This window comes from Rattus rattus, chromosome 4 (genome assembly GCF_011064425.1).
Source record: "Rattus rattus isolate New Zealand chromosome 4, Rrattus_CSIRO_v1, whole genome shotgun sequence".
Taxonomy (NCBI): domain Eukaryota; kingdom Metazoa; phylum Chordata; class Mammalia; order Rodentia; family Muridae; genus Rattus; species Rattus rattus.
This window is the reverse complement of record NC_046157.1, coordinates 176,711,762-176,728,057: the sequence shown is the minus strand read 5'-3', so window position 1 is coordinate 176,728,057 and position 16,296 is coordinate 176,711,762. Positions and strand designations below refer to the sequence as shown.

The 16,296-nt window shown below is 44.6% G+C and overlaps 1 protein-coding gene across 1 annotated transcript in view; it reads left to right on the top strand.

The window, feature by feature from the left end:
- Ptprm (protein tyrosine phosphatase receptor type M) overlaps window positions 1–16,296 on the top strand; it is a 681,698-nt gene that overhangs the window by 276,795 nt on the left and 388,607 nt on the right. Inside the window, exon 4 of the mRNA XM_032901727.1 lies at window positions 5,982–6,060. Coding sequence (XP_032757618.1) covers window positions 5,982–6,060 — 79 coding nt within the window. The remainder of the gene's footprint in view (window positions 1–5,981; window positions 6,061–16,296) is intronic.

The following is a 16,296-nucleotide window of genomic DNA, read 5'->3' as shown; positions in this document are numbered from 1 at the left end:
GTTGCTGAGTCCCCACCTGTAAGTGTACTCTGAAAGTCGCTGGTTCACAGTGGAAGCTGCCTACTGGAGGCAGCTGGCCTTACTTGAATCTTTCAAAATCCATTTTGTTGTAGCATTGTGGTCAAGGTTGAGCTTGCACTCCTGTGCTGAAGTGATTCTTCTGCCTCAGCATCACAAATAACTTGGACTCTTGTCTGTTTGGTACTAGACTCTGCTCAGAATCTTTTATGACTAGAGTGGCAATGCTCTTCAGTACCTAATGGTAATGTTGTCAGTAGCCAGCACCCTCTGCTGTCTAATAGTTGCCACTTATCCATCTATCTACCTATCTATCATCTATCTATCTACCTATCTATCTATATATATATTTATATATAATCCATCTATCTATATAATCTATCAATATTCCTATATATCATCTCTCTATCTACCTACCTGCCTTCTTACCTACATATTTATTTATTTTTACATTACATTTTTAAAGAAAATATAAAATACAAAACAAGAAGGAATCCATTAAAATTAGACAAAACAAACGGAAGGAAAAGGCACAAGAATCTGAGACCCACTCATCCACACACTCAGGAGCATCATAAAAACAGCGACAGAGGATGTGCGTAAAGAGCCTTGTGTATTCATGTGCACGGCCTGTGTGTGCTTCCGCAGTCTCTGTGAGCTCAGGGGAGCTTTGATCACGTGGATTTAGGGGCCTCGTGCTCTTGGTTCCTCCATCCTCTTTGACTCAAGCTCTTTCTGCCTTCTCTTCTGCAGAATTCCCTTTCTCCTTCAGGGAGGGGTTTGATAAAGACTTCGCATTCAGGACTGAGTGTTCCAAGGTCTCCCACTCTCTGCATTTTATCTGACTGCTTTTGTTCCTATCTGTGGCAATCGGAAGAGACTCTGTTGATGACTGAGCAAAGCTGTAATCTACAAGAATATAATTAGGAGTCATTTCGTTGCTACTTAAGAAGACATGTAGAACAGTGTTTAGAACGATGTAGTCTGAGGTTCATGATCACGCAGTGGGTATGGGCTCCATCTCAAGGAGCAGGCCTTAAGTTAAATCAGACTGACTTGGTTGGTTGGTCCTATTCATGCTTTAGTGTCTTAAAGTTTTTATCATACAAGCCTATTGCTTGCTTATTTAGAGTTACCCCCAGGTATTTCATATCATCTGAGGTTATTGTGAAAGGTATGGTTTCCCCGATTTCTTTCTCATTCCAGTTGCCGTTTATATACAGGCAGGCTACTGATTTGCTTTTATTCATTCATTTATTTACTTTTAGTTAATTTTGTATGGATATTTTGCTAGAGATGTTTATCTGTATGTTTAATGATTAGATTATTATACCCAAGCAGACTTTCTTTTCTGGTCTCTCTTCTATTTGGTGTTCCGAATGCTTATGTACCTGGATGGGCATCTCCTTCAGGTTAGGGCAATTTTCTTCTATGAATTTGTTGAAATCAATTTCCATTCTTTTGACCTGGATTTCTTCTCCTTTCACTATTCCTATTATTCTTTGATTGGCCTTTTCCTAGCGTCCTGATTTCCGGGATGTTTTATGTCAGGAGACTTTTAGATTTAACATTTTCTTTGACTGATGTATCAGTTTCTTCTGTCATGACTCCAATGTCCGAGTCTGTCTTCCATCTCCTGCATTCTGTTGGGAAGCTTGTCTCTGGGGTTCATGTTTGAGCCCCTGATCTTTCATTTCCAGATTTCCCTGAGTTTGGGTTTCATGAATTTTATTTTCACTTTCTGGCCTTGAACTGTTTTATTCCTTTCCTCCCACTGTTTGCTTCTACTACCATGCATTTCTCTAAGGGACTTTTCCTTTCTTCTTTAAGGGCCTCTATCCTAGTCGTAAAGGCTGTTTTAAAGTCTGTCCTGTCTTTTCCTTTCATTTCAGGTATGTCGTAGTATGGAGGCCTGCTCTGGTAGGGTTGCTACGCTCTAGTGCAGACATTGTCCTGGCTGTTACTGTATGTTTACACTAGCGTCTAGGCATCTGGGTTGGGAAGATTGTAATTCTAAGTACTCATACCTGGTCTTGTCTTTGTTGGGTAAGTATGTTGTTTCTTGCTTTTTGTTGCCCTCTGCGGCTCTTAGGAGAATGTGATGGCCTTGTCTTGCCTGGTAGGAAATTCTTGGATCCCGATAGGTGTGGCCACTAGGGGTTCAAGACAAAATGTGTTTCTAGGCTTTTCGAACTGAGTGTTCACAGGAGGGAGGGAAGTGCCCTGTTCTGCCAGGTTCTGCACAGTCCCCTTGGACTTGGGGCAGACAATAAGGAGAGCCCAAAGCGGAAAGAGCTGGGGAGACTTTGGATTGGGTTTGGAGAAGCTGAGAGGGAGGTGAAGAGATGTGTCCAGCACACACCCTGCCCTGGCTCCCACATCTTGTGGGCTCCGAGGGAATGCCTCATGAAGATGGAGTCCTAGATTAGGCAGTGACTTGGGAGAAGTTCAGAGAGTTTCTGTGTGATCTACTGAAGGAGGAAGCAGGAGGGAAGGGAGATGATAGCAGGTGGTCCAGGACAGAGCTGAAGATAGGATGAGGGAATTGCTTTTGTGGGAGCTGAGGGAGAGGTAAAGACGGGCAGCTGTCCTAACTGTTTCCCCGGCCGCAGTATGTAGTCCCACTTCACTGAGCTACCTGGCAGTTCTCTGCAGACCCTGCTGTGTCACCTCTGGTGCTGCAGCCGGTCACTGTTAGCCAGGCTTCTGTTTTCAGGGCCTCAAAATGGTTTTCTTAGCCTGCTCTTGAAATTCATCTTTTTGTCCCTCGCTGCAGCCCTTAGACATAAGGAAATGAATTATCCCGGTCCCATTGCAGGGATATCCAGACAGCATTTCCTCTCTGTTGTGTCATCGGTGGAAAACAATGTATTAAACTTAGGGGCAAGACAGAGTTTATTTCATCTCTGCTCTTCTGTGGGGCCCCCTCTCTCTCTGGTGTGTGTTATGTTTTATTATCAGGGCAGAGCTGTGATTCTACGTTTCTGGTTTTCCATGCCTGCAGTCTCGGCTCTTAGCATTTCCATCTGGGGTTCTGTGGGTTGCTGTCTTCTGGTTTTTCACAAACACAAACAAAGGAATCCTAGGAGCCAAGGTTTTGCTCAGTGCGCAGGAGCGAGAACACAGCGTTTGGAAACAGATGGAGTTTAAGGTTACTGTGACTCATGGCATGCCTCAGACAAATGCTTTATACCCCAGGCCACTCATTCTGTTGAAATATGAAATCCTTTCACTCTAATTCTTATTTGTTGACTAAAAGATTCATGCAATATGTTATGACTTATGCTTTACATAAATTGTTTTATATAAACTTTATATGTGTTTATCTAAACAGTTTAATATAAACTGATAGAGCGAGTAGTATCAACATAGTACATGTAACATGTACTTAGTAAAGAGTTTTATAATTACTGTCTTACTTTGGGTTTTGCTGCATCATGACCAAGGCAAGTCTTCTAAGGACAACATTTAACTGGGGCTGCCTCACAGGTTCAGAGGCTCAGTTCATTATCATCAAGGCAGGAACATGGCAGCATCCAGGCAGGAATGGTGCAGGGGGAGCTGAGGGTTCTACATCTTCATCAGAAGGCTGCTAGGAGAAGACTGGCTTCCAGGCAGCTAGGATAAGGGGTGTAAAGCCCTCGCCCAGAGTGACACACCTACTCCCACAAGGCCACATCTACTAATAGTGCCACTCCCTGGGCAGAGCATATACAAACCATCACAATTACTTTTTAAACCAAACCGCTTTAAGACAAGAGTAACACACGACAGTTGAAAATAGTAGAGACTCCCCCACAGCATGGCATCCAGTTTCCTCGAGTGAAAATAGTTTGCCAGTTGTGGTCTCACAGCTGGGTGTTGGTGGTGTTGGGATGCCCAGTGCTTATTATGGCTTCCACAGGCTCCCTAATGCTTGCCTCGCATGCCTCAGTGTCTGTGCACAACCATGCACATGCACACTTAATTCTGTAGAATTCAGTTACCTGAGAGCACGCTTCCAGTAGAAACTGACAGAGATGGCTTAGGCTGCCCCTTTCAAAGACTGCCCACCTCCCTCCTGCCATTTCTGTCCCTTACTCCTGAGCACCATTGATCTGGCTTCTACTGCTAAAGTTAGACTATGCAGGATATTGCATTTATAGAATCAGATGAGATGTAATCTTTTAGGCCTGGCTTTCAATGTTTTAAATCCAGCACAGCTCCCGCAGATACATCCTCGATGTTGATACTGACAGCAGTTAGATTTTTCTCATTGCTGGGGTAAGCTGGGCCAGTCTGTGTAATCATTCATTCATTAAAAGACTTCTCCGCCATCTTGGTTGTTATGAATAGGGCTTTGCTAAGTTGGCACAGGCTTCTTATGTGAATAGAAGTTCCCTTTCTCTAGAATAAAAAGGAGAAGAATTGCTGGGTTGTGTTGATAACCTTCAGGTAATTCCTCTGGATGAGCAAACCAACAAACAGCCTTTTCCTCGTCTACCTCTTCTGTCTTCTTTTCTCTGAGGACGAATCTCTCTCAAACGTGCCATTCACTCCCATATCGTACCGCATCACTTTAAAACAACTCCTACTACTGAAGAAGTTGGTTTATTTTACATCATTCTCCTTTGAATTCACACGCCTTTCATCTGGATTTCAGTGAGTCCTGTCTCCATGTGACTGAGAAGTGCCTTTTCTTCTGTCTTCCAAGCAGTCTCCTGTAACTGGCCACGGTTTTGTGCCTGTAGGACCAACCCAGTCATGACCATGCCTACCTTTGCGCATGTCTTAGGCATCCCCTTCTTCATGTGCTTAACACTAACTCCTCATGTGCTGCCACCCTGGTAGATGCCTGCTTTGTGATGTTAGGTACTGTTATCTGCACAGAAAACAAACAAAACAACAACAAACAAATAAACAAACAAAACAACAACAAAGAAACAAACAAACAAAACCCTGGAAATAGGCAGCACAGACGCAGAAGAAAGGTTGCCAGGCCTCCTGGATTCAGGTGTCAGTCCACTGTGGTGAAGATTACTGGACAACGTAGTGCCATTGTAGTGGCTGAGAAGCTGAGAAGGGGGTGTCTGCCTTCTAGGTTTCCTGCTTCCCCCTTTTCTCCATCTGGACTCCCACCATGTGAGGTGGGGCCCGCTGCATTCCTAACAATGTCCCCCTTGCTCATCCTGCTGAGTAAGCACCCTCAGAAGCATGCTCACACCCCCACTGCCAGCACAGACGTCATTTATCCTAGCAAGCGTTTAGCTGTCCAGTCAAACTGGCCTCACAATCAGCCATCCTAACACCCTGCACTTTCTCAAGTGTAACTAACTTCCTCCCGTTGCTTTCATCCTTCCCTCTCCCCTCCCTTCTTCTCCTCACCCCTTCCTCGTCTTTCTCCTCTTCTTCCCCTGACCCCTCTTTGCTCCCCTAACACCTCTTCCTTCTAAGTGAATAAAAACCCAGGACCTCAAATGCCTCTTTCTATTCAGACACCTTCAAAAGGTCATCTACAGAGACTTCAATTGTAACGTTGGCCCCTCAGTGAAGATATCACACTGTGTGGGGGAATGGGTTTTATATATAGGAAAGCATTTTTATTCTGTGTAATGATTTACTGAACATCATCTAAGTTTTCTGATTTTTGAAGACCTTGGTACATTACTCCACCTTTAAAAATGGGCTCCAATACTCTGTCTTCCCCATGTCTGTCCTCTGTCATGGTTTCCCATCACTACATAGGTGACTGGACCTGCCCCAGCCCTTTGGCCTCCCCAGCCTAGAGCAGGTTGCTCTTGCTTATATTTGGGGTCTAGGAGCCTGAAACACTGGTAGGCAGGTGTTAGTGACCCACTCCCTTATAGTTGTTGGGAAAAATAAGTGGATGGGTGAGTGAACCTCTGTTCCTTATAATGTAAGAGACATCTGATAGAACTCCAACAAAAATAGATGAATGACATTATTCTCTCTTAACTTTCCAGGTGATTTTCGAAGTGGTGACCTCTGGACATCAAGGCTACCTTGCTATTGATGAAGTTAAGGTGTTGGGACATCCGTGTAGTAAGTATGCTTTCCTTAGCCCATCGCCACTGATGAACGTTTATATTACAAACCAAGCATGGAAGGGAACACAGAGTGAAGCCACCCTGCCAGTGGGGTCTCGTGCCAGGCTGGATGTGAGATCTGGATCCTGGAAGCACCACAGCCCACAGCTTGTATGAAAACAGATTTCTTGGTGTCTTTGAAAATGCAAAGCAGGCACGAGGGACATCCAAACTTCTATTTTCAATATTATCACAGAGTTAAGTATGGCCGGCTGGCACCTTCCATCCCCAAATTGAGAGCATTTCTATCTCTGCCCCCAAGTTTTCATTCCACAGTTCCCAACAGTCTGAATCGAGTAGACTTAGGACCTACCCGACATAAAGTGCCTTCCTTAGCCATCTATAAGCACCAGATTTGCGCGCCCCTTGTCTTTGCAAATTAGTACTTTGAGAATGTACACAGGGAAGAAGGAGCCCTTTTAGAAAGTGAATGGAAGGCTGGCGAGGTGGCTTAGTGGGTAAACTGAGGCCAGGATGACAGGTACCATCACAGCAGAGAAGCTGTCTATGTGTCTGCCTCCTGGCCCTTGGGAGGTGGCTGCTTGTCTAGGGTCTGGAATTTTTCTGCTTCGACTGGACCTTGTGTCCTTGGCCTTAGACACAAAACTTGGACAGGATCGTCAGGATGAGTCAAGTTCCCACTCACTTCAATCGTTTGATACGATCTGGGGAAGCAGGCATTGCATCCCACTGTCGTGGATTCCAGGCCTGAATTTAAAAGACATCATCAATAACAACAACAACTAAGACTATATCGTGTGCGTGTGTGTGTGTGTGTGTGTGTGTGTGTGTGTGTGTGTACATGAACGAGACTATGTCTGTTTGCCTATATGCATTCTGTCTCCTGTGTATATATGTGTATGTATATGTATGTTTGTATGTATGAGAGTGCATGTATATATGTATATGTATATGAGTGTACATATACATATGAACTATGTTTCTCCTAAGCAGTGTGTATTCATAATATTAGCCTTTAGCAGTTGTCGGTTTTGCCTCCCACATATCCTAACGGATAGTATTTATCTGTTTACATCTTTTGTCTTTCTATCCCATGAAGTCTATAGGTGCTTGGTTTACAGAACCCACAAGTCCATGGTTGCTCTAAAGGAGGCATAGGCTTTGCACCCTCTTTGAATCTTTGAGTCACCTCTTGACTACTCACAATAATGAGTACAATTTAAAGGCTTTGTAAGAGCAGACAGGACAGGGTGGGACAGTGGTGTGTGCTCAATAAAAACTCCTTTGTTCCGGATCAGTTCTGTTCCTAGTTGGCTGAACCTCCAATTGTAGAGCTTGTGGAGCTAGGGTGCAAACTGGAACCCTGAATAGTTTTTCTCTCCCCTTTCCACGTACATTTTAAAAACCAATCCATGGTGCCCGGTCCTAGGATTATATCACAGCCCGTATTTATTCTTCAACATTTGGTACCTCCTCCTCTGTTTTTGTCTATTAAAATTATTGTTGTGGCACAGCATGTGTGTGTGCCATGGGAGAGATATATGTCTGTGCCTAAGAAGCCGAGTTGCCGGGATGTTGGGAGTCGCGGTGTTAGATTTATCGGTTGCTTCCACATCGCTGTGAAAAGTGTCTGAACCAGTTTACGTTCCACCAGCGGTGCCCGGGAGTTTTATCTCCCCTGTATCTTTCCCCAAAATTGATACTGTCAGGCTTTACATTCCTGGCCATCGGAGCGACCGCCGTCTGCTTTATTTTTAGGACGCCTGGCATGCAAAGAAAGTTGGCAAGCTGCTACATTTCCTGGGTCTCTGCTGATGGCCCCCATCCAAATCGTGGAAGGATGGTTAGATCCACAGTATTAAAAATGCACACACTCGCAAGGGGGACTCAGCATCTCCTCCAGTGCCTGAATTAGAATAGATCGTTAGACAGTCCAGCGCCGCTGGAGCGAGCTAGCACCTGTGTGGCCGTGATCCCACAAGGGTCTCATGACACAGTTGCCCCATTTCACCGGCAGGGCCTTTACTCTCTCGGACATCTTTCTCTTGTCCTCTGAAGCCTGCCCCATGTACAGGTTCACACGGATCCATCGTCTTGTATGTGACCAAAGCTGACATTACATTTACCTTTTCCTTTCTGTCAGGAGGATGGGGGAGGGAGGAGGTTTGCAAAGAACCCCCCCCTTTTTTTCCCCCTGAAAAAGTAAAAAAGAAAGAAAGAAGAAAAACAAGGCTGTAACCAGCTGAAACATCTGGGCGAATTCAGGAAACAGAATATAATTATCTGAGTTGGAACTGCGCCGAGTCTGTGGTGCCCTAGCCTCCAGCTTTGAAAAGCGCCCCAGGATCTGCTAACGTGCATGTCCGTGGCTTCTGAGTCACTGTGTAAAAGGAGCACAGAAAATAACCCCGAACTTCTGCACATTCTCTCAGAGCCCAGCGCTCTGATGTGCCCTGCCTTCCTGTTTCTTAGTGCAAGCTGCCTGCAGGGCAGATGTTGCTACCGCAGTGGACACAGGTGAGGAACCCTGCAGCCAGGGTTACCCAGGGCATCCCAAGTCTTCATCCTGCATTCTTCCTGTCTACCTGTGGCTTCTGGCTGAGAAGGAGCTCCTCAGATGTAGCCTCTTGCTTTCTGCTGGTTCCAGGCTGATGAGTAACCTCCTGTCCTGTGGGGCAGTGCTGTGGCATTTGTGTGTTCCTGTGGAGTCAGCTTCCTGTACCATTAGGAACTTACTTACGGTTCCTCCTCTGAAGATACACACACTCATACCTAATTGGCTTTGTGAGCTGCCTTAGGGGACACACGATGGAACTGCAGGCTGGTGGGTGAGGTGATGGATGCCGCAGTGGCCCCGTGGAATATACGCTGTAATTGGCTTTGATGACAGGTCCTCAGTGGTTATTTCTTCCCTGAGTCTCTGAGCTCACAGGGAAAAACATGCAAATAAACATCGTAAGGACAGAGTCATCTGGTTTGATCTTACCGTAGAAAGCAAGTAATAATCATAATAATCAATTGTTTTTGAAATCCCGATGCTTGTTAAAATTAGGTTATCACAGGAGCATAAATACTCCACGTGCGAACGACGGTATTTTCCGTAGAATTGCCGAGTCTTGCTGACTTCGCCCTAAAGGCTCCTGTTTGGACCCGCATGGGTTTATGAGCCGCCATTATGGCAGTTTCTCAACGGTAGTTGTTCTCATATACGGATGCAGTTGCTCGTAAAATCGACGTTAATGTGGCAACAGAAAGACGCGAGATCAGCCTGGAAGGTGGAGACGACTGTACAAAGTCAGCAGCTGTCAGCTTGAGGCCCCTTCTAATTCGCATAGATAATTCTTGATTTTGGTACACACCCTAAAAACGTATCTTGAATTTGGCTGAGGAATCCCTGCGGGAAAAACTGAGCATGCTGTCAACTCCGTTAGAAGTCTTCTCTGTTTAAACACATCATGAGCTATGCAAGCTCCAAGTCTGCTAGTGTGGCAAGTTTCCCACTGTAGATGAGGCTGGCCTTGAACTCACGATTCCTAGACCTCAGTACCTCCAATGCCAATTGAATGGGCGTGTGCGCCAGCCGGAACCCTGTGGGCCATTATCACCTTGCATATTTTCATGAATTATAAACAGGAGCTATTTAACAGACTTACTGCAATGTAATTTCCATGCCCTGCAAATCTGTCATGTAAAGTGTATGATTGAGTCATTGGTTACATGTTCAATCCCCGCTGCTGCTGAATGTGTGCGATCGATTACAGTCGAAACAAGGAGACACTGAAAGCACCTCAAAGCCTACCTACGTCTGTGAACGTAACGTGCGTATGAAGCCTACCTACGTCTGTGAACGTAACGTGCGTATGGAGCATCAATGAGTTCTATGCTAACACTTAAACACCATCTCCCAGGCGCCGCCTACGTGCATGCAAACACTTAAAATCTGACTATTCGAAATTTGAAAACACTTTGGCCTCGGTGTTTCAAAGAAGAGATCCTTAACCTACATTATTATGATTAAGTATCCATTCTGATAACCACTCTTGAATTATTTACTGGGAAACAGTAAGTCTAAATAATTAAACTGACGGATTTCTCAGATTCCGGGGAGTTCGTTTGTGACCATGTTAAAATTCCGAGCGTGCTTGCCAAGTGGGGCGTTTGCCAGTGTTTACTGGGCAGCTCTGGCTCTCCTGTTGGCCGTGCCTCCTTGCTTGTGATGAGGGCCAGGACAGAGGCCTGCTCTCGGGTCGTCCCGGCTGTCGGGCGCGCTGGGCACACATCTCGTTGGCTTCCGCCTTCGGCATCACGTGAAGATATGAATGTAAATAGGAGGCCGGAGACCCCGCGTCTTCTGTCCCCCTCCAGTTTGCGCTTTGATCTCGCCAATCAGTCCTCCGCAGGTCTGTTGCTGGGATGCAGATGCCGGCTTTGAAGAATCAATAGGAATGAAACATCTCGAGGGGATCTGTGTCTTGGTCAATGATAACCCGTGCCTTTGGGATCAAAGGCTGATTGGGGATCAATTAATATTTGAGAACTTCGCCCTTCACGCACGGCAATGGGCCGCAGAAGGAAGGAGGGGAAGGCAGAGCCGAGCTAAGCCTGTTTGTTATTCGTGGGAGACGGAGTTTGCAGAGCTCCTGCAGATTTCACAAGGATCTGGTGGAACATTTTGAAAGGGTACAGGGGAAATAAATGGGCCTATAAATTTAAAGAGAGGTGGGAAACGTTTCTTTTTGCATGTGAGATGGGTTAGAATTTCCATTCTGGACGTGCTGTGCCTGAAATTCCAATTAGTTTGGCGAAGTGAGGCCTTCCAGCTCAGCGTGGGTTCTAAACTTTGCTGGCCAGAGAGGTGTTGCTTCCTGAGCCCCTTCCCACTTTCCAAGGATAGGTCAGTTATTTTAAACGGTACAGAACTTTCTTGAAGGCTCAGTACCCAGAATACCTTACCTGAATCATCTTTTAAAAATCTCCCCCCCCCACTCCTTTAAGTGAGTATTTTACAAAGAAAACTTTCCATAAAGGCTTGCGTGTAAGGACTTTCCCTTTATTTAGATGCCTGAACAAGCCATACTGAAGTAGGAGTCACAGTGTGGGATCCGCCTTAAACCACTCGCCCACTGAAGATGCTTCTAGGCTCAGGACCTAGAGAGTCGGGGATCTCCTGAAACTCTGGAATATTATCTCACCTTGGTGTTTATTGAAAACCAAGCTTACAAGATCAGCAGAAACTTACTTACCTTGGAAGTAGAGTGTCTTTTTTGTCTTCACCATCCTGGAGGATGAGCTTCTCTCCTGTACCCAGGACTGCTATCTTTCCTTTGAAGACTTTACCTGGTTCCTGCTTGAGGTGTAGCTTTTGCTGATAGTCAGATATCACCCCATCCCCTCTGGTAGTCGTGTTTCAACCATGCCACTCTTACTACTTCATAGATGAAAGGCAGTTTGGTCATCCAAGGGGAAGACACTCTCTGACACACCCTGGACCAACACCAATCCTTTGCAGTCACATCTTTCTCTGCAAGCAATAGTGAACCCTTGTAGTCTTTGAGAAGCCACAGCAGGGAGGAAACCTCTCCATAGGAAGAAGTACCTTCCTGTGTAATAAACCATTTAAGGGATGGTGTTACAAGCAAACAAAAGCCTAGAGGATCAGACAGTCCTATCTTGGATCTCCAGATTACATGGGTAAGTATGTCCTGAAGGCAGGGCCGGCACCAACATCGGTAATTACAGTGAAACGTGTCTCTCCTGGTTCAGGCAGTAGGTATTGGCAACATGGCCCCTTAAAAAGCATTCTTCCCAAACACCCGCAATCAGGGTGGACGAAGACCGCTAGAGCATTATCAATAGAATCAGCAAGAAGGCTGCTGCTCAAATGCTTTATTATTATTAAGAGGTTATCAGACAGAGCAAAGTGCACAGAGTCCATTCCTTTCTCAAGAGAGACTACGGAAGCTAACTCTTAGTTTTCTTGGAAGGGACACCCAGAAGAGCCCTCTCAGTTCTTCTCGATGGGAGTACAAAGTGGTATGAACTTGATAGAATGGAGTTTGACGTCTCTGATTTGTAAATGAGTTGGTTTCGGTTGCTTGCTTTTCGTCTCAGACATTTAGCTCCTAAAAATGTAAGACGAAGAGAAGTCTGTATAAGGATTTAGTCACTAACTCCTACGATGACCTTCTGTGTAATTAACAGAAACACAGGTGCTCACAGGTAGGGATGCTGTGGCACACCTGTGCATCTCTGAGGCGTCGACCAGTCTCTTATATCTGCTCTAGTGACATTGGGGCTGGATAGCTCTTGGTTATTGTGTCGGTCCTGACCTCTTAGGCCACACTGGGAGGATCCATGAGACCTCAGCGCAGTAAGGTTCTTTCAGAGATGGGAGAAGAGAAGTTATTTTTTAAGCATCTCATACTTGCGCTTATCATAGTTTGACAAAGGACATAATTTGAGTAGCCCATCCTCGCCCTTCCAGAAGGACCCTGAGGATGTAGGGTAAAGAATTAGTCAATGGAACTTTTGTCCAAGATGCTGCAAATCAAGTATGCCTTAGATGCATGTAATCTGCGCTCCAGTGGTGCTGTAGCAGTGGGCCTTGGTCTGTGTCTCATGGCTGTAGTAGGAAAGGCTGGGGAGGGAAGGGATGGGCCGTCTTCTGCATCTTAGCACTGTAGGGGGCAAGGGACGCACAGGGCTCTCTGCATTGAGTCCTTCAGTGCTCTTCGGTGGAGGGAACTGAGGTAGTCATATGTAAGGAGAGCCAGAGAGATTTGGGGAGATTTGGCAGCCTGGAAGAGAAGGGTCTGGAGAGGAAAAGGCAGAGAGAAGTGGAAGGTCAGAAGACAGGCAGCAGAGGCAGAGGGATGAATATAAGGTACCATGGATGAGATGGACCCCTCCCCTTAGCTCTTAGTACTGAAAGATGCAGTTCCCTACACAGTCCAGGGCAAACAGGGCACGCAGCTAATCTTGTATGATGCAAACTACCTGATTTTTATAAGTGGGTTCTTAAAAGACGAAACTACCCCGTTTCCATCCGATTTATTCTTTTATCACGAGCACAGCAATAAAACTTCTCTGTTGTTTACAGAAAGGAAAGCAATGAGGCATTCGCACCCATTTTACAATGTGCGCTGCTCATGCTGTAGCTTATCGTAAAATACCTCCCTGACTAACTCCCAAAGTCCAGTCAAAATCATTTTCCCAAAAATCATTTGTGATTCCACATATCCACTTAAGGGTTTCTGCATGATATCCTCTTTTCCCTCCCTTCTCTGATGTATTCTTTAAAGCATTCATTCTCTCTTAGGGTAGAATTAGTCTCTCTTCTCTAATGAAACGCACTCCCACCCTCCCTGAATGTCTTTCATAGCTGCTTCACTTCATCTGCTATTTCTGTACATGTGTGCAATGGTTATAACTTTTAGCTATTAGTAATTCTTAGTTTACAATGATACCTAAAGAATAAGCATGTGGTAACTGTATTCATATCTGTCATCCTTCCATTCACCAATAAATTTTATGAATACCCCATTTTCATACCCTGGAGCGATGCATGTTTGTAGTAACAAATCAGTTATGCATCAAAAGAGTATATTTATCAACAGATCCAAATATAGTTACTATTCTTGGGAGAATAAGAAGCCAGATATATAGACACTTAAATACTTCATTTTTACTTAGTTACCAAGAAGATTCTGGAAGCTACATTAGGCAAATTTATATATATTAAAAAAAATAATTCGTGAAACAAAGGTTGTCAGAATGACTTGCTGATTTAAATCAAGTTTATTTTTTATAATCTTAAATATCTATCAAATATGACATCAGTTTATATGACTAATAATGCAAACTGGAATCCTACCACAGTTTATCACACCCATGCTGCTAACTTAGCAGGTTTTTCCTACTAATTTGTATTTTTTACAATTTAACCAAAAGCATTAAACCAGTTGCATTTACCAAATGTCTAAGTCACGTGACCTTGAACATTTGAATTCTTATCTGAGAGCCGCCTTCCCCAGTAGTCCTGATAGGGTTTCGCTGCTAATTTGGTGATGCCATCTAGAAGTGGGGAACGATTCCATGTGTGTAACATCTATAGCTGTTTATGTGCTTCTATGGACAGATGCAAAAGCATCATTGTAAGTTTCATGTAACACACACATACACACACACACACACACACACACCTACTACTCATTGGATATATGTATATAAAAGTTGACTCTTAACTATGTTTCACTTATGTTGTCGTCTAAGTTGTTTCTGTCAGATAAAAGAAGTTACTACTTGCTCAATATATAAGCTAAAGTTTTTCACCAATCTTTTCTTGTGTGACATGTGCTCCTTTGCAACTGTGAGCTAAATTTTGTATCTAATTAGCTTTTTATTTTTAACCTCAGACAGTTGGGTTTGGGGGCGTCTGAGTCCATTGAGAGCCCTTGAGGTAGTAGTGAGGGCTTCACTTTCCCTAACTCAAGGAAGGTCTCCGACAGAGCAGGGTTTGAGGGAGGAGCTGCTTTGATGTTTGAGTTTTGTGGAAGAAGCTGTTGACAATCTAAATGCTCCTTAGTAAATCACGTCAGCAGGAGTGGTGTGCTGAATAGGTGTGCAGTGATGTGCAGTCAACAAGGACATGAGAAGGGGCCATTCAGTCACCCAGAACTTCCTGAGAGGAATTTAGAAAAAGAGTCAGGACCTCAGTCCAAGCAGAGGTTCTCAAAGTCTGGAAGTGCCCTCCAAAGGAGGAAAGTAGGAGACTGACTTGGGTCTAGGGAGCAGGTGCATTCAAGCACACCCATTAAGTGTTAGCCCTTCACATAAAAGTGTCCCAGAAGCTCCCCAGAAGTTGAAGCCCTTTCCCCAAAGATAACTTAGGGAAATGAAAGAAAGGATCCAGGCTGTCAAAGGACCCCAGTACAAACAGTTGAGAAAGGTGAGGGTTTGCTGGACAAGATTCTTTCTGTGGACTTGACTGAAGCCCCTGTGGGCTGGAAATATTTGATAGAGTGCTGTTTGCAAATAAGATGCCTATATTCTAGTTTCCTTTCATTGTTGTGATAAAACAATTGGACTAAAAGCAACATAGGACAAAAGGGTTTATTTCATCTTGTATTTCCTGGTCACTGTCATTTCTTGGGGGAAGTGAGAACAGAGTGCATGCTGTACTGTGCCACATGGCCTTCATCCAAGGAACTCTTCACCACCAATAAAGTGTGGCATGTGGCAGGAGCCAGAGGGGGTGTGGCATTCTACCTGGTTCACTCTGGCTGGACCACTGGCCTATGCTTAGATAGCTTCCTGATTAGTGCAGGACCGCCTGCCTAGGCACGGTGCTGCCCATAGTGGACTGTACCTTCTTTCGTTGAGTAATAATGAAGACCCACGTAGATATGTTCACAAGCCAATCTGATCAAGGCAATTTCTCAACTAACGCTCTACTCAGGTGATACTAGACTGTCAAGTCTGCAATGAAGGCTAGCCCAGTATACTTAGAGTACCACATATAGGCTCTCCGATCATAAGTTCTGCCTCTATGTTCTTGCTGCATCAAGCCAGCTCATACTGTGGTCTGCCAGCCTGTGTAAGACTCCATTGTTGTTATTAGAGAAATTTGGCTCTCTAAAGTTAATGTATGTTTGGTGCTTCCCTCACATTTGAATCCAGCCCCTCCTTTCCATTACCCATGTCTTCTCTGTGCCCAGTTTCCCCTCCACTAGCTGCAAAGCTCTGCTTAAAGAAGACCTGTTTTCCATGGGACAGCTGTTCTCAGGTGCATTCGTCACTCTCTAAACACGCCTAGAATATCTTCTTTGTGGGACTCCAGATGACTAGATCTCTAGGCCAGAGCTTACCAGTTAGGGAACAGCAGCCACCACCTTCCCTGACTGCATTCCTCTGAGAGGTAAACCATAATCTCAACTGTGCCTTTACAGGAAGAGCTCGACACCAGAAGTAAATGGCCGACCAAAGTGTTTCCATATTTCCTTGTAATCAAGAACTACACTCAAGGCTGACATATACATAGTCTCATGTAGAGCTTTATAGATTCCTTGTTTCTAAGGCCCTTAGATGATATTATTATTATTATTATTATTATTATTATTATTATTATTATTATTATTATTATTATACTATTATATGGAATTGTAGATATCTCTTGGAGCACATCTGCTGCATTCTTGGTTGTTGACTCCATGGTGGCAGGAGATGGCTTCTG